The sequence below is a fragment of the Lycorma delicatula genome, chromosome 8 (assembly GCF_047948215.1).
Source record: "Lycorma delicatula isolate Av1 chromosome 8, ASM4794821v1, whole genome shotgun sequence".
Lineage (NCBI taxonomy): Eukaryota > Metazoa > Arthropoda > Insecta > Hemiptera > Fulgoridae > Lycorma > Lycorma delicatula.
The window spans coordinates 43,214,114-43,236,482 of NC_134462.1; the positions used below are offsets into that span (position 1 = coordinate 43,214,114).

At 27.0% G+C, this 22,369-nt stretch overlaps 1 protein-coding gene across 1 annotated transcript in view; it reads right to left on the reverse strand.

Annotated features, from left to right (window-relative positions):
- The window catches only part of TrpA1 (Transient receptor potential cation channel A1), a 202,612-nt gene that overhangs the window by 18,915 nt on the left and 161,328 nt on the right, over positions 1–22,369 (reverse strand). The window contains exons 10-15 of the mRNA XM_075372580.1: positions 20,226–20,338; positions 17,287–17,453; positions 16,885–17,054; positions 14,497–14,641; positions 7,564–7,674; positions 1,735–1,842 (exon numbers count right to left, since the gene is read on the reverse strand). Of these exons, the coding sequence (XP_075228695.1) occupies positions 1,735–1,842; positions 7,564–7,674; positions 14,497–14,641; positions 16,885–17,054; positions 17,287–17,453; positions 20,226–20,338 (814 nt within the window). The remainder of the gene's footprint in view (positions 1–1,734; positions 1,843–7,563; positions 7,675–14,496; positions 14,642–16,884; positions 17,055–17,286; positions 17,454–20,225; positions 20,339–22,369) is intronic.

Below are 22,369 nucleotides of genomic sequence, written 5' to 3' on the forward strand. Positions count from 1 at the left end.
ACTCGTGGATTCCCCAATTTTAACACAAAAGTTGATTGAACAACATTGCTCTAAATTCCAATGCTCCATTTTTGTAACACACAACAAAAACACAACTTCACTGATGGTGCTGTAAAAAATAATGTGTTGGCTGAATGGAGTTGAAACTCGTACTGAGCATGTGGAAGGGATGAACAGACTGGTCTAGCACAGACCGGTAGACACAGTATTGCCAGATCGCTCACAATGTTACCAATCTAATTACTTTTCTCACACACCTTATATATATAAATATATATATTCTTGGGTTTTATATATATATATTGTAGGCTCAACTTCCAAGGTTATTAGTCCAAATGGAAATTTGTAGAATATGAAAAATGCCTTGTCTAACTAGGATTCGAACCTGGGACTTCCAGATGAAAGGCTGAGATGCTAACACTCCAGATGAGACACTTACATGGAGATTGGCTCCAAGAGTATTGGTTGGGGAGAGGTAGACTAGAATAAAGCAAAAGAAGTGATATGAGATCAAAATGATTAGAAATCTTTTATAAGCTGGACACCAATAAACAGAAGAGAAAAACTGATTAAGTAAGTAAATATTTTAAAGATGTCTTTTTAAGCTCAATAAGAAATTTTAAAATTACACTGATTATAAGTATTGCGTGCTTTTTCTGTTTTAAATGTTTTTGGGATTGTTTTAAAGGATACATTTTTTATTTTTAAAATCTTAGAATGATATGAAAATAACCATTCCTGCATAACTTTGCTAGCTCATCTTGAAAACATGCTAAATAATTGCAAATCCCACCTACTTGTTTCAATTCTTCAAAAGATTAATGGCTGTATGGGAAATCAATGACAGCATATGGTTATTTACACCTCATGTATAGGTGCCATAAACATAATGGTTCAAAGTGATCTAATTCAAGATAATCATTTCCAAAAATGACAAAACCATTACAAAACTACAATATCCCAAACTAGACTATAAGTGTTTCTTTACAAGTCGAATATACTTTTGTATATCAGAATGGCATCCCCACTGAAATAAAACTGACAGCCCTGTTAACTGACAATCTCATTCAGTTCACTGCAGGGATTTGCTGTATAATGATCATCATTACTATCAGGGTAATCTGATTAGGGGCATTGTATCTCAAGTGCTTTACATCTGTCACAGTCATAAGGAAGGCCGAGATATATAGAATATGATCTGTCAGTAAGACATACACCATATTGATCTAAAATATGCAAGCTTATAGTAATTAAAGTTTTGGAGTTTGTAAATTCTCTTCATTGTTTTTAAAGCTCTATCAATTAGTGATTTTTTTACTTTTATTAACAAAATATAAAATATAAGTAAAAGTTGAATTATAAAAATTCATTTTGAGTGTGAATTAACAATGGTCTCACTAGGCTCAAATTGATCAACGCTGAAGCAGAGCTGTTATTTGAATCCTTAATGACCAAAGAATACTAGTCACATGATTTTATATTAGTTCCTATAAATATATATAATTAATTTTAACAGAAATTATACAGATTGGTTTATGTATAAAAAACTTACATGTAATTTATTGTTTTCAAGCAGTTTTTGGATGTGCTAGGGGATTCCATAAGATAAAAATTCAGATATACAAGATTTTACAATACTTTTTTTATAAAAATACATATCATGATAACTTGTAAATATTACTGTACCAGTAAAAGTTAAAATATTAACTTAAAATAATGAAACTATATACTGACATTAACAACTGGAAGCGGTGAAAAATCAAAATTTGGATTGTTTATAATCTTCTGTTTTTCTCCACTTAGTTCAGGAGGACACTGATAATATTGAAAATTATATTTGATCTGTAAACGTGCAAACATGCATAACTGATAAACTACATATATAATCAACAAGCAATACCTAAGAGAGTTCTTAAATTTAATCCAGAGATACGGTAATTATTTGTTTTAAAGATAGACATTACAAATGAATAGAAAATTAAGCAAAGCAGGACACAAAAGGCCGCAAAAGTAGTGATTAAGCAAAGCATATAATGTTTCTCAGAGCTTGAATTTATTTAAAATATTAATGTAGTGTATTGAAAGTATAATGTATCCCTACAGCTTTATTTATTTGGTATACGTGGGCAAAGAGCAAACAGAAATAATATTTATTGAACATAGTTTTATGAACAGGAAATGTGAAAAATTTCTGGGTTTAGAAAATAATGCTATTAATTAATTGTTTGAACTAACATTAAAATATATATGGGTGTAATGAAAACTGAGTATTAATTTTAAATAATAGAAGTTGTATGAATAGGGAGTAGCTTGTGGAGTGAGGTTTGGTTATGAGTAAAAGGTAGCCAGACAGGAAAGAGAATGACTTTTTCATATTAAGGCATTGCAAACATTAATGTAAAAATTCAAAGAGTAAATTTAACTTTATGAGCAGAATAATTAAATAAGTAATTTTATTTATCTAAAATGTTAAACTTTTATAACAACAAACCTGATGAACTGTATAATGAAAAATTTTTTAAAAAAGATTTTCAAAATTTTTTCAGTTTTTTCTGTCAGTGAAGTTGGTTGCAAAGATGACTGAAAACATTTTGAGTTACGTTTTTAAAAAAGCATTTTATTATATAATTTGGTTAGATTTGCCATTATACATGTCTAAAACTTCAAATTTATTCTTTTATTTACTGTTTTAACATATTGTACGTTTATTTTAATTAGAAAGGTGAAATGGATGAATGACATGTGAAAAAATCTGACACCACTGTATTAAAAATGAAACCAGCTGAAACTGAAACTAATTGGTACACAACTAACCAGCCAACTTTTAAAACTTTAATACCTTCTCTTTAGAAATAAAATTAAGTATATTTTATTTTTATGAATTATACTTAAGAAATAAAATTGTTATCAAACTATAATAATTCTTTTTTATTTAAAATGTTTTGCCTTTTTGGTTTTTTGATTTATTTATAGTGAAGTATAAAAAAATTCCAATGTTGAATTTTCATGAGTTTCCAATTTATAAAGATTATTGCACTTGTAAAAAAATCCCCAAAAGAACATTCAAATGTCACCACTAATGTTAAAACTTTTCAACAAAATTTTTTATCCCAATAAATATTTTTTAAAGCTCTTATCTTATATTTTAATGTGGGAGTAATTCTTTCAGTGATTGACAACTTGCAGTAGCAGTGATGCTTAGCTTACGGTGAATAATTGATATTTATAGTATAAAAACTTGGTGCATTTATAATGATCTTAATAAATTAAAAAAGAAGATGCTCAATTTTACTGGTAAATAGAACATTTACTTACCTCATAGGTTTTACGACTTCTGTTTGCTTCATTATCTAGATTATGTGTTGTGTAAATATTTACAATAATTTTGTAATAGAAGAATTATAAACTTATGAGATATTAAATGAATCTAAGAATCAATAAACATACTTCAAGTGATAAAAGAATAATAGTGCAGGATTATATTATAAAATGATTGTACAAATAATTTATTATGTGTTCCCTATTGAAGCAAAAATTTGAAAAAAAAGTTATAAAAAATAATTTTCTGTACATACTTCACAAAAATATAATTGGATTCTATAAAGTATAGCAAAATGAAAGAAAATTACTAGAGGTGATTTATATGATTTAAAAAGCTACAGTCATAATCATAAATTTTTTGATAAGTGAAACAGTAAAAAAAAAAATTATCTAGATGATTCTGACACGTAGTGAAAAAGGTTGAACCAAGTATTGAAAGTTCCTTTTACTGGAGCAAAAAAGAATTGTAATGAGATTAAAATTTATTAATCAATAAACAAATTTTTTATAACAAAAGATATGGAAGATAAAATAATGATTAAAGACATTTGAGATTAACATGGAGAAGAAGCTAATATCAGATTAATGAATGAGAAAGGAATAACAATGTCTGTATTTCATGCAATTAATGATGAAGCCTGAGTTTATAACTGTATTCATAAAAATCTGAAACTGAAAATTTGTAAAGGAAGTAAAGATGATTTTTTCGGTATTTTTGGATTGGAAATATAAGGGGAAAAAAGGTTAGCACTGTTCTGTCAGAATAAAAAATTAATAAATGCTAACACTATTATGATACCAGAAGCCATGAGCCAATAACATTAACAACATTGTGAGAAATTGAATAGGTTATATTTTAATTAACAAGTGTTTCCAAAATTCTGTCTTGCCAGTAAACCTTTTTTAGTGAAGACAACATCATCTCATAACTGAGTGGTTATGAGTTGGTGTAAAGTTTAAAAAATGATTCCTGAGGCAGTGCAAATATGTAATATCAAGAATCCAAGAGTGAAGAAGATCTCGAAAAAATTTATGAGAAACTCAGTAAAATCAAAGGTGTTTCTATGATTGATGTCACTGAAAAGTGGATATCTGTGAAGAGTGCATTACTATTTATGAGTGTGAATCCTGTCTATGAAGATAGGACATTGTAGACCAGAGATTATGAAGGATGAAGTACTGCTTGCAATTGAGTTTTCAGAAAGTAATAAAGCACTGAATTCCCATTCATTATAATCTAAAACACTAAAAATAATATGTGAAGAAAACAAAGTTATATTGGTTGAGATTCAACTTTTTTTTAACTTTGGAATTATTTCTAAATAATGGCTCCAATCTATATTTGTCTCTCTACTGAGAGGTTAATCCAAGATAGTTTACAATCAGCGGACAACCAATTTAATGAATGAGCCATATGCTTAATTATTCTTGAAGATCATTCATCAACAATTGTTTAGGAAATTAGATATCAGTGAAACAAAGACTAGTTTTAGAAATGCCTTATCGACAAGTAAAGCTTTGTTTATTATATATAATATAAACTGCCCACCAATGTATTATATTTTACCAATGGTGCGATATTATAAAAACTTAATTTAAAGCTTTGTTTGCATTTAATGTATTAGCACAGAGGTGCTTGAGTGTGAATATGTCTTTATATGTCTGCTTTCTGCATTATAATAAAGTTCTTCATGATTTTCTCATTCTCTTGGTCAGGAAGAAGAATTTAAATATGAAAAATATTAGAATTATCACCCATCTTTGTTGTAATCAAACTGCATTGTAAAAGAGGGAAATGTGTTCAGAAGAGATAAAAATTTGGCAGAGGGTGTGACAGGGTTGTATAGTTTCTTCATTGTTGTTTAACTTGAACTCTGAGATGATTCATGCAGTTCTGTCAGAGGAACCAGGTATAAAGGTTAACAGAAGACCAGTGAACAACTTGAGGTTAGCTGTTGACACAGTACTACTTGCAAGATATATAGAGGATTTACAATGACTGGTTGATCAGATTGTGATTGCTAGTGAGGAAACCAGATAATTACTTAAAAGAAGTGCTTTCATGCTAACTCTAAACAATGGCAAAGAAACCTAATGATACAAGGAGCAGTAATGCAAAGAGTCCTATTATTATTCTGAGAAGATCAAGTCAATAACTGGTTTAGCCAGAAGTAGTTGTAATAAAATGAGAAGGATATTGTACATCAAGAATCTCAGTATTAGTTTAAAAATTAGACTTCCAATATGCTACATGCTGTCAGTTCTGTTTTATGAAAAAGAGAAGCTTGTTCTTTTAACAAAGTATGATTGGTTATTTAAAAGCATTTCAGCTATGGAAATGTAGGAGAGTTCTGGAACTGAGTTGAAATGATAGAGAATGAAAATTGTAATATCTGAGTCAGATTATGAGGAGTTAAAATATAAAAGGCTGCAATTGATCACTCAAGGAAAGACTAAAGGTAGGAAAAGGAGTGGTAAAAGACATACATCCTGGTTTCATAATTTGAAAAAATGGTATCAGTGAAGTTACATTGATTTTTTCATGGCTGTGTTATTTAAAGTCCAAGTAGCTGTGATAATTGCCATCCTTTTCAGAAGGCAGCACATAAAGAAGATAAAATTTTGATATATGGGTTGTTTTGAAGAATTAAAAAAAAATTATTCATGTAAAATATCATTTATAGAATTTTTTAGAAACTTTGCAGGTTTAATGAAAAAAGAGCCCAATCCACTTTTCATGAACATCATCTTTTAGACTGCAGCATATTCACATCAAGTGTAAAAAATTGACCAAAGTGTATATTCTTACATATTTTTTCAGTCAACAAAGCTTCACCTTTCTATTAGAAGAGGGTTAGGGGTTATAGCAAGTTATAGCAGTTATAAAAGTATTTCTGTTTTTGTGACGCTAATATAATTCAAATCCTTAGTTTAATAATGAAAAAAAAAAATAGAGAAAAAACTTGTGCACATGAACGGCAGTGAAAGAACAAAATATTTTAAAATATACTTTTAGAATGCTAATTTGGGAATTTGTATCTGAGTAGTGACGTTAAGTGTTAATTAAAAATTATTGATTCTTTTTCCTTACTTTATCAAGACACTGAATGTATTCAATAACAATGTGTTGTTTTTCTTTTAAGTAGTAAAAAATATAATGTAAGTAAGCATTCTAAGTAAATCCTTGTAATTAAATATTAATTTTTTCAGATAATCAAATTGTATTTAATTAGCTGAAAGACTAAATAAAATTAATTGTTTTCTGTATATGTAAAAGTAAGTAATTTAAGTATTTAGACTAATTATCATTTTTTGGAAGGTTCTTTGTCTAATCATTACAATAACTAATAAAATATCCGTACCAAGTTTTCTTAATATTAGGCAAATGATTTCAATAAACTTTAAACATTTACAATTAAATAAATAGGAAGCAAAATAATTTTTTTTGTACTATGGATCTTCTGAACCCTTTGGAAAATAAGATTGAAAATTTACAAACTCATTAAAAAATATGCGATATATATTTCTTGTTCCTCTGAAGAAAAGATTTTATGTTGAAAATTGCTCCTGCTTCATGATCTCAAAGATGGCTTGAAAAATGGACAACAAGTAAAGTACGTTTACTCTTTATTAACAGCTACAAAGTCCCTAAATAGATTTTATAAAGCATAATTCATATTAATAAGTAAAAAAAAAAACAAAAAAAAAACAATTAATGTGGTTCTAAAGTCAACCAACCTTTTCCTGCCACATCATTATTATTATTTTTATTTTAATAACTTAGAAAACATAAAACATATTGTTTTAATTATGAAAATGAGTTGGATGAAGTATCACGAGAAAAAATGCCAGACCTTTTCTGGGAATCAAAACAATTGATCGAGAAGTCTGCATGCAGCTACAATACTACCTGCCCAACCAGTTTTTATTATAAGAAGACATAATGCCACCACACATCTAGAAATACGACAAAAAAAATCAGAAATAGAGAAAGAGAGAGTGAGAGAGAGAGAGAGAGAGAGAGTAAGAGAGAGAGAGATAATAAAAGTATAAACTGCAAACACATAATAATGCAAACATTTATAATACTGAAATATCATGCATTTATACAATGTATGTGTGTATATATATATATATATATATATATATATATATATATATATATATATATACGATACATAATATATATTTATACATTATATACAATGAAGTTATTTACATACAACATCTATTTACACTTACATTTAAAGCTGGTAATGGAATAGGTTTTTGAATTGTTAACGCTTCTCCAGTTTTCTGATCCATTTGTGCATACATTCGTGGGCACTGGAGGCATGAGAAGTTGTATTTAATCTGTAGATAACAGTTTAATAAGTAGAGAGATACATAAAAAAAATGGATATTCATGAAGAAAATTAGTCTGAGGAATAAGAAGAAGAAAGAAAGAAGTCATGTAAATATACAATGATACTTGATAAAAGAAAATCCTTTCAAATAATAATTTTTTAAAAGTAATAATTATTTTATTATAAAGCAACTTCATAGTTATTTGTTTGCGGAAAAAGCTAAATGAAAAAAAAGTTTCATCATTATATAAACAAATGAATAAGTAACACTAAAATTAAAAAAAAACTGACTTAAAATATGATGTTCATGTGTGTGAGTAGTATTCTAACTGATAAAATGACCTCATTTTATCAGAATACTTCAGATGAATTTTACAACAGTTGTAAAATTAACTTTCTTTAATAGAAATGGAAAATTTGAGAAAAAAGTGGTATATTAAACAAATACAGCACAATAATCCTAAAAATAAATTTTCAGAATTCTATAGCAGCATTGTTGCATTTCTCTGAACTCCATTTACTAGGGAAACACTGACTGTAATCAAAGAGATCATAGTTGAAACAAATGTTTATTAGGTTGACATGCCTAAAATTTATTGCATAACAGAGAAAGAAATCTACCAGCTATTGAAGACAAGTTAAAACAGAAAATTAAAAATTACATAAGTCAAGAAAGAGAGTCTAATTGTTTTCTGAAAATAAGGTCTTCTTTACACAAACCACTTGTACTGGCAGTCAGAGTTGAGAATTACACAATCGCATTATTAAATTTATTGGTTATAATCAATCCTGCAGATTTTGCCTATTTGTATTATCACAGTAATTGGTGTTTTTGTACATTAAAATTTTTAATTTTATATGCTGATAATACATACAAAAATAAGTTTTTCCAGATTCAGATCACTTATTTTATTGAAACATGAATTTTGTTTGTTCAATTCAAGATAAGCACCATATATAATTTATAGTCTGTTTCATATAGCATATTAAGAGCTGTGTTGCATTAATAATAACTGAAATATTAGTGCTGTCATGTATAGTGTTCACATTTTTGCTAATTTAATAAGTATTAAAATACTACTACTTTCTAAGTAATAAAATAAAAATTGAAGTAAAAGCTTCTGACATAAAATCAGTTAAGTATGTACCTGCAATGTATGCACTTGTAACTTTAGGCTATAAAAAATTGGTACATACAAAATAAAGTACACATAATAAATCATAACTTTTTATTATAACGAAGATTCAGTAAGAACAAAAATTTAAGGTAGTAGTGATGCTTGGAGTTCAAAGATGACCATACCAATATCCATAACAAGTTTTTTTTTGTTTAGCCTCCGGAAGCACCGTCAGGTATTACTTAAGAGGATGAATGAGGATGATATGTATGAGTGTAGTCTTTTACAGTCTCAAGTCGACCATTTCTGAGATGTATATGGTTAATTGAAATCCAACCACCAAAGAACACTGGTATCTGCAGTCTAGTATTCAAATCCATATAAAAGTATGCTTTTACTAGGATTTAAACCTTAGAACTTTCGATTTTGAAATCCGCTGATTTGCGAAGATGCATTCACCACTAGACCAACCCAGTGGGTTCATAATAACGTATCTAGTAGATAACCTTTATTGATGATGAAATTTTGGAATGTATAAATTTTGGGAGAGGAAAAATTCCATATAAATTCTGGAAAATTTCAGCAGAGCTTTAGCGAATCAATATCAAATTATAAATAATCACTTATAATAGCAGTCGCCTTATAGAGGTGAGCGAAAATTTTCATTTAATAAGTTCATAAATTAAATGAGTCATTAAAAGGCATCAGAACAACAAAATTTTTGCTGTAAATTTTTAATCAAAAATCCTTACAGTTTAGATATAGGAGATAAAAAAATAACCACACCTATGTGTACTGTCACCTTGGGAAGAGTTGGGAAATTTTTGTCTGGAATCTGAATTTAGAAGTACACTAATACATTTGGGGAAAAGAAGAAAATGGCAGCTTATTAAACTGTAATAAAAATATGCTACTTTGTTTCTTTATACTTATCATTAATGTATGGTGAAAATGAAAAAAAAACGGCTGCTGAAAAGTGAAAAAAAAAGTATCTTGTTTTGTTACACACATTGCTTCCTTCTTTTATCAACATAAACAATATTCTGGGCCTAGGAAATTTGGAATTTACAAATCTGTATGGAATAATGAATCTTATTCAGTAACGATGTTTGTGTACAGTTTGTTCAATTCAAGATTTTTTTTGCAGCTTAATATTAATAGAGTATAAGCTATGGAAGTAAAAATGTATTCTAACTTGAACAACACAAGCAACGAATAATAAATTTGACTAAAATTCTTAAGATTGTTTTTCCAAAAGGTGGAAAATATGAAAAATATTTCACATTGAAAAAATATGCTGTTCATTGAAAAATTTATCCTGTACATAAAAAAAATACTTTTGGCTTCTAATCCTAGTCAGTGGGGTCCTAGAGGTCTGCAAGAAATATTATGTGCTTTTAAAGAAAGTGGGAAGTGGAAAAGGAGTTTAGAAAGTGTACTCTTTTGTGTTAAGTTAAAATACATATATTCTTAGGTAGAAATATATATTTATATATATATTCTACCTGAAAAATTATAATAATAAACTACAAATATTTCAAACATATTTACATGCCTACTCACTTCTTGCCCCTAAAGATGCATGAAACATTTAAAAGAACACAATAATAAAAACAAAAAAATCTTTAATTGGAAGTACAAGGTTACATTAGGTAACAAAGATTTTTTTGTAAAGCATTCATAATGCAAAGTAAAAAGTCTCCTTTTCAAATAGCATACAATTAACAACACTATAAACAGAAATAAAGTATAAACAGAAATAAAGACCCCCAAGACAATCATATTCCTCAGTTTGATTTCACTCCACGCAAAACAGCATGACTTCATGCAACTGTAGTAGCGTATTAGAAAAACAATACAATATCAGCTAAGAGAGGAATGATGATTAATATAAACAAAAAGAAATCAATAAATACATATAGTATGTATAAAGAAAACATATAAACACAAAATGTGATCTGGAAATTTGTATGAAAACTACATTAAGTATAGGCTTTGTCATTACAATGCCTGTGGTTTATTTCAGATTAGAATAGACATATGTGCGAGAATCTATTTAATCAATTATTTACATTATTTATAATATTATTAAAATAGATATGCATATTTACAAACATCAGGGTAATGTAAATGTACCTCCATAATTCAATATAATTGTATTCAATATGTAATGTTTAGAACAAACTTTTTCAGCTACACTGAGCTTTAAATTGATTTTTTACATAATTTTAAAACAGAATTCATCAAGATTAAGCAGATATGGATAAATAATAAAAAAAACCAAAAAGAAAAGTACTATGTACATGTAACACAAATATCTATATTATTGAAATGGAGATACTTTTAAATTACTCTTAATGAAAACACTTTGAATTATAAAAATACAAATTTGACTATTAATATGAAAATTAGCAGGTTGTAAAAAGAAGTAAAAAAAATTTGCAAGTAAAAAAAAAAAAGAGGGTATTAGGTATTAGGTATCATTTATAATTTATTTTATAATAATTTAATTCTTATGTGTATGAATAATATTAATTATAAAAGTTTAAGTTTTTAATTTCAATTTAAATTTCATTAAATTATTATTACACTTTTGATTATTAAAAGATAATAAAATTTACTATATACTTAATGTAACATACAGTATGGATAAATGAATTTTAAACCTCTGATAGATATGCTGGGTTAGTGGCCAAATACAAAATTTTTAAGGATTCTGCTTGACAACAGGAGAAGAAACAGTAAGTACGAGGTGGTAAAGGGAATTTGGATGAAGGATTTCTTGTTTATGGGAACAGCAAGAAAGAAAATAGAATGCAGAGGACAAAATTAGGAAGAAAGAGAAGAAATAGGAAGACTGCAAGAAACAAAAAAAATGTCTGAATGAGAAAAGAACTGCAGAAAATAAATTTGAAGAGGACAGTGTTGTGGGGTTGAGGAGCTGTGGTTTATTGTTGTTAACTGAAGAGGAGAAGAGGATTTGTACTCATAAAACTTCAACTACAGTATGTTTGAATGAGAAGAGATAAGGTGCAGGAAGAAAAATTTTTTTTCCAATAAACTGAAGGTTTCTTTGAATTTTAATTTTAGAATTTTTAAACATATCAAATCTTTTTAGCTTATTTTCTCAAATAATTAAGAAAGGATCAAAAGCATTGTGTTTCTTCTTCACAAAAAAATGCACTTTACTCAATGGCTTTTTATAATTGAAGGTACAATGAATGTGAATTTCTTGTAATCAGGAAACAATATTTTGCAAAGTGAATGTTTGTTACACATCAGTATTATCAGATCAATTATGTAACTTTAAACAAACCCTTACTAAAAAAAAATAAAAAAAATTACTTGCATAAATTATGGAACAAAATATAAACATACTACTTGTAGCTAATTATTATCAATACGAGTTTTATAAAAGTTCTTGTCATTAAAGATTCTAAGTTGTCTGTAAAAAAAGAAAATACTGTTAATCTTTTTTTAAAATAGTAGGAAGTGGGATAACTATCACATCCTTTGATTAAATTGGCTACTGCATAATTAATTGTATGGTAATTTGGATATGTAGGTAACTTACAGTAAACATATATTTTGAAGAGTGGTGTAATAAAGCAGTTACAAAAAAAAATAAATAAATAAAGCAAATGCATAAAGACCACCACCTGATACCCTCAATCATAAAAGTAACATATATACTAACAGATTACTATATAATTAATTTTTCTAAAATGTAACAGTAGTAAAAAAAAATCTTAAAGCTATTTTCAATACTTAAATTACAGATTACTTAATGAAAGTACAATGAATATCTATAACATTTTTTTAAACTATACATCAATTTTGCATGCAAGATTGATGTACAGTTTAAAACATACAGCTTATTACATTGGTGTACACAATACTTGGCTACTTTTTTGCATGCACCAATTTATAGTTAATGCTTTCACCATAATTTTTATAAACTCATGAACCGTATTTGCGTAGAATAACAATTACGCTGGAACCTCTAGCATAATTTTTATTCAGCAAAACTGATCATGATTTTTTTTTCTGATTCAGTTTTTGTGTTATTGTTAGTTTTGTTGGATAGGATCTTTTCTCATATGTGTTTACATATTGGTACCAGATTTGGAGATGGTGTGTTGGGATATCTACTCCCTACCACATTAAAAAGAGATAGACAGTGCAATGATACAAGCTCAATTACTCCACTTATTAATTTTTAGCAATGAATCATCTAACTGAAATTTTACCTTTACTTTCATTTTTATTTATTTATTCTTTTAACTTTTAACATATGGAATAAAGGTTTAAGATAAGTAAGTTTAGTTGATAAAAATAATAGTAGAATAAATATTGTGGTGGGTTTGGCACAAACGAAACTTTTCCATTTACAATCAATACATACATATATAACAGAAAAAACCACATTATTGTGTTCAATTATGAATTCAACTTATAACAGTATTTTCACTGTGAACTTTGCTTATAACATTTTATTACTGTGCATTTGAAAATGTAGTCAATCTAAAACCATTTTTGATTCAGGTGCTTGGAAGAGAATTTCAGAGTTGTTCTGACTATTCAGAATTTACTTTTCAAGAATAATGGTTCTCAGAGAATTCAAGAAAATTTTGGAGCTGAAGAAGGATAATGATGCTGAAGTTAAATTAGAAGAAGAAAGGAAAAAGGACAGATTCCAAGATTGGGAGAATAGTAGTTGTGAAGAAGGTTGCACCACCGGTATTTTTTACTATGTAAAATCTAAGACCACATTAGAGATATTAGACACTAACCATATTTAATAAGTAAATAAATCTTTTACTCTACTCATTAGAGTAATACATTATATGGATCATATTAGGAATAGGTTGGTACATAGTAATAAAATCTATACCCAGTTGTGCTACCTCATTCAGCAGCAAACACTGTAAAAGAAATACAGTTACCATCAAAAAATTGACCTGTTTTATCCTTTTCCATGTATCAAAATAATGCACCACAACTGATCTACATCTCAAAAATTTCCTAGATACTTGCTGGGTTTATCATGTTTATAGGTAAAAATAGAGCATGTAATGGATTATAAATATATTTTGCAATTGATTTTAGATAAATTTGTTATACTGATATTTAATAGGAATGCATAGATTGTATTTTACATATAATTTTTGACACTTACAAAACTGGTGTGCCTGATTACAAATGAGTGGTTTTATATAAATCAAAAGCTAATTTAACCACTACCATTCTTACTGCCCAACTTGTACATAAAACAGTGATGTTAATGCCTCCTATGGTATGAAATGATGGTCTCAAGAATTTTAAGTAAATCTGCATCATCAAAAAAATAACTAATTATAAGGAAACCAAGGACAATTGAGAAATTTCTGCATTAAGCAAAATAAAAGTAATATCCTCTTGTAAATCATTTAAAAATATGGTTCCAATGAAAATATACTGATTAATTAATTTTTATGATAGAGTATGGCTGTAAAAAGTAATATAACATCTGATAAGACGTCATTACTTGAAAGGTATGAATTTATATTTATATATATATATATATATATATATATATATATATATATATATATATGAAATAACTGAAAAACATTTCTTACAGTAGAAAGAAAATTTTTAATTTAAATTGTATCATTTAAATATATTTAAAAGTGTATTTTGAGTAAATCTATTGAATGAAATTTACTTACATAGAATGATTTTGAATCTTTTTTACAATTCGCTTTAGTTATACACTTATCTTGAACAGATTCAAATACTCTGGGCATTGAAGCAATTAATGCTAACGTCACACATGGATGTTTATCTGAACGCAATGCCATTACTTCTTGGGCTCTGTAATAAAGAGCAATAAAATTATAATAATAATTCATTTCTTCTTTTTTGTGTTATTATTAAAAATAAATTATTTGAAAAATAAAGTAATTGAGAATATTATAAGTTAATATATCATGATAAATATATTTAAATTCTATTAAAGAAACCACCTAGTACAGAATATTGAGGTAAGACATGTCTTACTTTAATTTTTCATGAAACTACTTTCACAGGATCTGCATCCTCAGTTATGACTGAAATAATTCCTTATAATATAATAAAAATCTAAAAATAAAATAATGAAAACTGGTTATTAATTTAAATGATTACTGCTATCTGTTAAAGTTTTTATAAGACGGTCTTCCTCAAATACTGTCTGATGGTTTATCAAATTGAGATTTTGTTTGCATTTATATAAATATACTTGTTGAAATTAATATGCAAAGCAAATTTTCATTATTTTAGTATTTTTATTTTTAGATTTTTATTTTGCAATAATGGAATTATTTCAATCATGACTGAGGATGTGGGATCCCACAAAAGTAGTTTCATGAAAAATTATGGTAAGATATGTCTTATCTCAATATTCTGTTCCAGGTGGTTTATTTAACAGAATTTAAATATAATTTAACAAAACAGAGGAATAATACAAATCTTAAAAATATTAATTTCGGTAAAATAATATATATAAAATATAATATTTTTTCAGCCTCTGTAAAGTACAAATTAGCGGAGAATTAGAATTAATTTGTGGAGGCTGAAAAATATTTTATTAAATATTACATATAATAATTTTTATTTCCATTCTTTGGAACAAAACATGTTAAAAGTAAATTAATTTTAACGATATGCAAGTAAAAATACAAAAGTGATGATTTATTTCAATGATATGTTAAATTAAAAGAAATACTTATAATTATCCCTAAAACCTACCTTTTTGATACTATCCCTTCCACACATTCTATGATAGTGTTGGCAGCACACATTATGGTCAAAATATTAAAAAACAAGACTGAAAATGACTACATATTAAATTATATTAATATAAAATGACTAATGATAATAATATTAGAAACATTGTGCTGTTTTATTTATGTATTAGTTAAATAGATTATGTAAATAAAGTAATAAAATGGAACTTGCTGCTGAACTGATGTCTCACTGTACTTAGATTTCAGTTGTGATTTTTATATTACAACTTCTTTAAAAATATTTTGATTTGAAATAAAAACGTTAAATCAAACGTAATTAATCGTCCATTTTTATTATAACATTATTAATGAGCAATAAAAATTAAATTTATAATAAATCAAAATGACTATAACAAAAATCTTATAAATAATATAGATAACAAATTTATGAAGAAAAATATCAAAACAACTTTAACTTGAAATAATAGTAGAATGGAATTATTTTATATCTCTGAGCCTAGATCAAAATTAAAAATTTGATGCATTAGTCTATGCTATGATCAGGTATAACTATTATTTCATTTACCTTTAACATTAAATATTATTATTATTATTATTTATATATTCTTCTAGTGATAATGGGCTCATGCTTGACTGCAATCATGTTATATTTTTTGTGAGATGAAAGTTGTAGTTGTGAAAAATTCCAAATCTGACTGGAAACTCAGAATTTTTTGAATGAAAAACTGATACGCTACTGCTTTGCTGAAGAGGTCAGCATTGATGATAATAATAATAATTAAAAATCAAGATTAAGAATGTTCTAAGGATCATTCTCTCTAATAAGTTCTGTTTATTAACATATTTAGGTGGTTCATTTATTAATATTGATGTTGAAAATCAGTATACTACGTTTGAATAATAATAATAAAAAAAACATTATATACAAATATATAGATATATAAAGTACATGTCTTGCATGCCTTTGGTCTTTATGGATCTCATCAACTATGACCAGGTTCTGTTCAAAAGGCAGTTCAAAAGAACTGCTATGACCAATACATGTGTGCTGTTGTATTATATAACCCATGTATGATTTGTATTTAGACATGTCTAGTCTTGCCTGAATGTTTAATTGTATGCTGCTGGCTTAATTTTGTTGGTTAATTTTTTTTATTGATTCTCTAAATGATAAAAATATTTTCTGATTTAAATTCTAGAAACAATACACAATGTTTTACTTATGAGTATATGTAGGAAAACCCACATATGGTAGTTTTTGTTTCTTTAAAAATACAATGAATTATATAAAAGAAAAATGATAAAATATAGGTTGATTAAGTAGTTTACCTTGAATCATGTGTGACCATTGCTAATGCTGCTTCAGGAAATTTATAATAAATAGCATAATCTATAGCACTTAAGTCAATAAAATTATAAAGTAATTTACAATCCATTGATAAAAGTAACGCTATTGAATTAGGCTTGTTTTCCATTGTTGCTAAATGAAGAGCTGTGTTCTGAAAAATGATTAAAAAGGAATCAAATATTTTAGTTAATATTAAACCATCAGCATTATACTAATGTTTTATTTTGAATAATACGTTTGAAATAATGTAGTAATGCTAAAAAAAAACTATAACTTAACAGTAAACCAATCAGAATTTCAAATCAGTCACATTGGTAAATGGTAATTTAGTGTGTAAATTGACACACAAAATTATTTTTTTGAGAAATAAAGTAGAATATTACCCCATCTTTATCAACTTGATCCAGAAGATGTGAATGAACAGAATGTAAAAGTTCTATTGTTTGAGTGTATCCACACATAGCTGCTAGGTGAAGTGGATTTCGGCCATTATGATCTCTGTGAAGAAGTGCACCTCTATTTAAAAGCAACTGAACAACTCTAGTATGACCTAAATATGAAATCATATGATTAATAACTTTACAAAAAATCTAAAAAAACAAAATCTTAATGAATAAACATCATAATATTTAGATTTTGAAAGAATTAACTACTAACTCTAAAACTTAGTTATTTGTTAAAAACTATCATTATTATAAAATATTGCTTATTGAAATATTTTGTTTAATTTTTTTCATTTTAGAAGAGAAAGTAAACTAAAGTTATTTTTTCGTCTCTATTTAGAGTTTCATTTTTTTGATTCTACTTTATCCCTGCTGCTATCTTGATTGAGTGCCCTTCCACCACTTTTAACAACTACATAGCAACTAAATTCATTAATAGCATTTTGAATTCCATTAATTTGTAATATATTCGCTAACATGAAATTTACATTAAAAAAAAAAGGTAAAGAAATGTGGTTATATGGTCCCCATTGTTGCCTATCAAAATAGGATTCTAAAGGAGAAATTAACCTACTGTAAGTTTACCATGCGACCTGGGGTAGCCAGAAAAACTAATAGTATATTGGCAAAAGAAATATATTTTAAAGAGTAGATGCAAAACTATGTCTATAGTAAAGAACAATTCAAAATTTATAAATTTAAAGCATTAATTTTTTATGTTTCTGTGGCTGAAGTATAAATAAAATTTAATGAAGTACACAAAAGTGTCTTATAGTTAGTGTAAAATAACAGATATATTATTAAAAGGGAGGCTATTTTCATTAAAGTTGTGAAGGTAGCAGTAATTTTATAAAATGTAGTAATTTCATATAAGCAGAGATGTATTAAAAGGACTGATTGGAGGATATAAGATAATAATGCAATAATTAGGACTGAATTTCAGGTATTAAACCAGCTTAGGTATTACCATATGATTACTGATTACTTGTGAAATCATTTGGGGCCAATCAAATCCATGCAATTTATTTAACTTTTCTGACCTCAGACATGATTCACACATATATGTTAATGATAAAAATTAACAAATAAGATTAATTTCTATGTTTAGTAATGCTTACCTTTCTTATCTTCATTCTTTTACTGTTGTTGACAGGTTTCAGAACCACTCCATTGTCAAAACTTTTGTACTGATGTTTTAAATTTCTGTTACTCTTTATACAACGTTTAGTCAACACCCTTCCCTATATTTGACGTCATGGCTTATCTGGCCTTCTTGTTTACATGCTATTAATAGTTATACTCCATTTAAAAGTTTTGTTATTATTTTTTGTTTTAATTTATTTCTATTTTTATTCATTTAGGAAAAATTAACATTTACTGGGGAAAAATTTACCTAATTAAACAATTCTTTTTATAATTATAATGTAAAAATTGCTATAAATACAAATAATACATTAAAAAAAAAAATTAATAGCAATGTAGAAGAAAAAATATATACAACAGTAATGGTATATACAAAATAAAGTGTAAATGCAGTTGGACATGCATTGGACAAACGGGAAGAAAATAAAAATTAAGATATAATGAACACATGAGATCCTTAAAAAATAAATGATTCTAATTATGCAATGCATCTATTAAAAGGAGATACCCCAATGAAAATGGAAGAATCGATGAAATTAATTCACAAATGTGTTAAAGGTAGAAGAATGAACATTTTAGAAAATCTAGAAATCTTTAAATTAAAAATTAACAGTAAAACGATCATAAATGAACAGATCAATAATCAAGCAGATGTCCTTTTCAAAAGCCTCAATTTATTGAAAGCAGGAAATAGATAAATAAAATTAAAAGATAAGTATAACCATTAATAACAAGTAAACAAGAAGAAGGCCAAATAAGGCAAGACGTCAAATACAGGGGTGGGCGTTGACTAAACGTTATACAAAAAGTAACAGAAACTTAAAGCAGCAGTACAATAAGTTTTGCAATGGAGTGGTTCTGAATTGTGTCAACAAGAGATAAAAGAATGAAGGTAAGAATAGTAAGCAGTATTAAACACAGAAACTATAGTGATCTTAGCAGAAAAGATAATATTAATTATCTTAACAACAAGTTTAAATAAGATTAATGTTATATCTGATGTGCTAAATGATTCATAAGACAGATGTATATTTATCTTATGATTAAATAAGACAGTTATTTTAGAAGAGTTCATAACTGTCCGCTTAGTCAGGTCGGAAACACTGAGCTATTCATTGCAGCTGTATAACCTGAGATTATCACTTCAGGTTTTAAAATGTATTGTCCAGTTAATGAAATATATAAAAGTTAATAAGATTTTAGTATAACTACAAAAAAACACAATGGTGTCACAGCAATTGACTTGGATGAAGATCTGATAAATCACCAGAACTGTTATAAGAAAATGTTAAATTAAATTAAAATATTACTATTTCATTTTAGTAAATTTTTTGAATTGCTGAATTATGTAATGAATAAAATATGATTAGTAAACTGAGTCCTGCTGTAGTTTCAGCTGAAATTAATTTTCTCAGCCGTTTCTCAGTAAATTATTTAAAATGAATATGCTTTATTCATAAAATCGAGTATTGCTTTATAAAATCGAGTATTTTATATTTAAGTATGAATTAAATTCAGTAAAATATACATTACATTTTAATTTTATTAGATTGTTTGAACTAGTATTGAACTTACTAAAACAAACTGGGTAAAGATTTTAATAAAGATGATTGATTAGCTAGCAGATTTAAAAAATATATATATCTGAATTTGTAAATATTTTGATAGAAATAGAACAGATTAAAATATTATTATTTAATAACAATAAGAAAAGGTTTATTAAAATATTTTTTAACCTTGTTGTGAGGCAATATGCAATGGTGTAAGACCTTCTCCATCTGTTTCGTTAATGATAAATGAACCCTTTTCTGAATCAAGTAGCTGTTTCACTGTATGGTATCTACCATATCTACAAAATAAAAGATAAAAATGCTGTAATAATTTTTCTATCATCAATTAAAGTTACAATTAGAATAACACAAATGAATCTAAATTAATAATGTATGTGTTGCTATAACATGCCTTTAACTAATTTCCCCAAAATTCTTTATGTAACAAATGATTAAAAATCATGAAGGTATTTTTGAATTGGTTATTGCTGTTAAGAAATTAATCAGGTAACTACTAAAACAGTAGTGGTGAAGAAAGGAAAGTGAAAAAGAGTGAAACAAGAATTCAGTCTGTCTCCTTTAGTTGCAAATCATAATGCTGTACAAATTCTTCTATCACCAAATTGATTAATCATGGATTTTTTAATGTATCTGCTACCAACTTATAAAAGGTACAACATAGAAAGTTCCACTGCTGTAGAAAATTGAAACAGAATGATAGAAAAATGATAGGAAAGACAGGAACTGATAACTGAAGAGCTACATAAACGATTATCAAAGAAAGTTAGAATGTACATTAAAAAATTATCATAGGAAAGAAAAGAATGAAAAATAGTATGAAATTTGTCAAATGACTTAATATTTATTAAAATAAAGTTGTAAATAATGCATGAGGTTATTAAATAAAATAAATTACTAAAGAGTTATTCATAAAAAAAATAAATAAATTTTTATATTTAATCCTATTCATTAGCTGATGCCACTTTTTGTGCAAATAGTGATGTGCTCAATTATTTATATATGATTTATTTTGAGTAAGGAAAGTTGAACAAATAAATAGTTATCACTCAGAAAAGGCTAACAATCTCAGTAAATAATATACTTTTTTAATAATGTAAAATATTTTTTATAATGAAAAGAGTAAATGCTCAAGATATATTAACAAAAATAAGAACCTAGAAATATGTATCATTCTATAGTTAAAATTGTTTTTCTCATCACTATAAGATGGATCTTAGTAAATATATACATTTTAAATTACAACTTAAAATAAATATTTATATTCAAAATAGTTTAATAAAAAAAAAGACACAAACAAGATCAAATGCTATAAAAAAGAATAGTATATTATCTGTCCTTAAAAACAAACAAAAGTTTTTAAAAAACACCTAAATGAAAAATTATAAAGTATTGGTTTATGTGAAGACAAAGTGAAAACTTAGCATAAATGCCATCTGAACTATTTAAACTCCTCGCAAGGCAGAATCAAGAAATAATCATTTTTATTTTTACAAGTAGAAACATGGATAGAAATAAACACAGAAGATAGAAATGAATGTTTTGAAAATATTTCTTTTACATTTTTACTTTTCTGTCTAGATAGTGCTACAGCAGAGCTGTAGCTCTAGAAGGGAAAGTATTGTATTCGGTCCAATTTGGGTATATGTGGTTTTCACTGGATTTTGACATTTTGACACCTAAGGAATGCAAAACACCGGATGGAAGGTTTCTAGATGTTAATTTTCATATGTATATGTGTGTGTGTGTGTTTGGTGTTGGCCTCGGCCTCTAAATCACCTTATACCTCCAGAACTACTGGACCGATTTTATCCAAACTTGGGTCAGATTACTTCTATATATAGGGCATTATTGTCATTAAATTTTCAACTTAAAAGGTAAAGGGGGTGAGGCTTTGGAGCAAGGTCACCCTCAGCATCTTGAGATTTTGCCTAATTAAAGTATATTTTTCTTAGGCACAATGATTTTAAAATAACAATATTTCAAAAAAAATATTTTTCCAAAATCGCACCCCCAACCCAAAAAAATTCTCCTAAACTAGTGGCTAAGAGTGCTGTCAATAGTATTCCTTGTCACCACAAGAAGTGTTAGTGTCTTAGTCTGCATTTTGGAATTTTCCTTTTTCCCTGCGGGAAATTTATTTTTTTCTCGTCCTCTTGGACCAGGAAATTTGAAATTCCACAGAGTTGCCAACCAAATTATTTTTTACACTTTAAATATTAATTATTTATAGCTTGGTAGCACTGATGTACATCCCAACCCAGTAGGGGAAGACACCCGCTTAGTGACATTCTGGCCACCACCCCCCATTC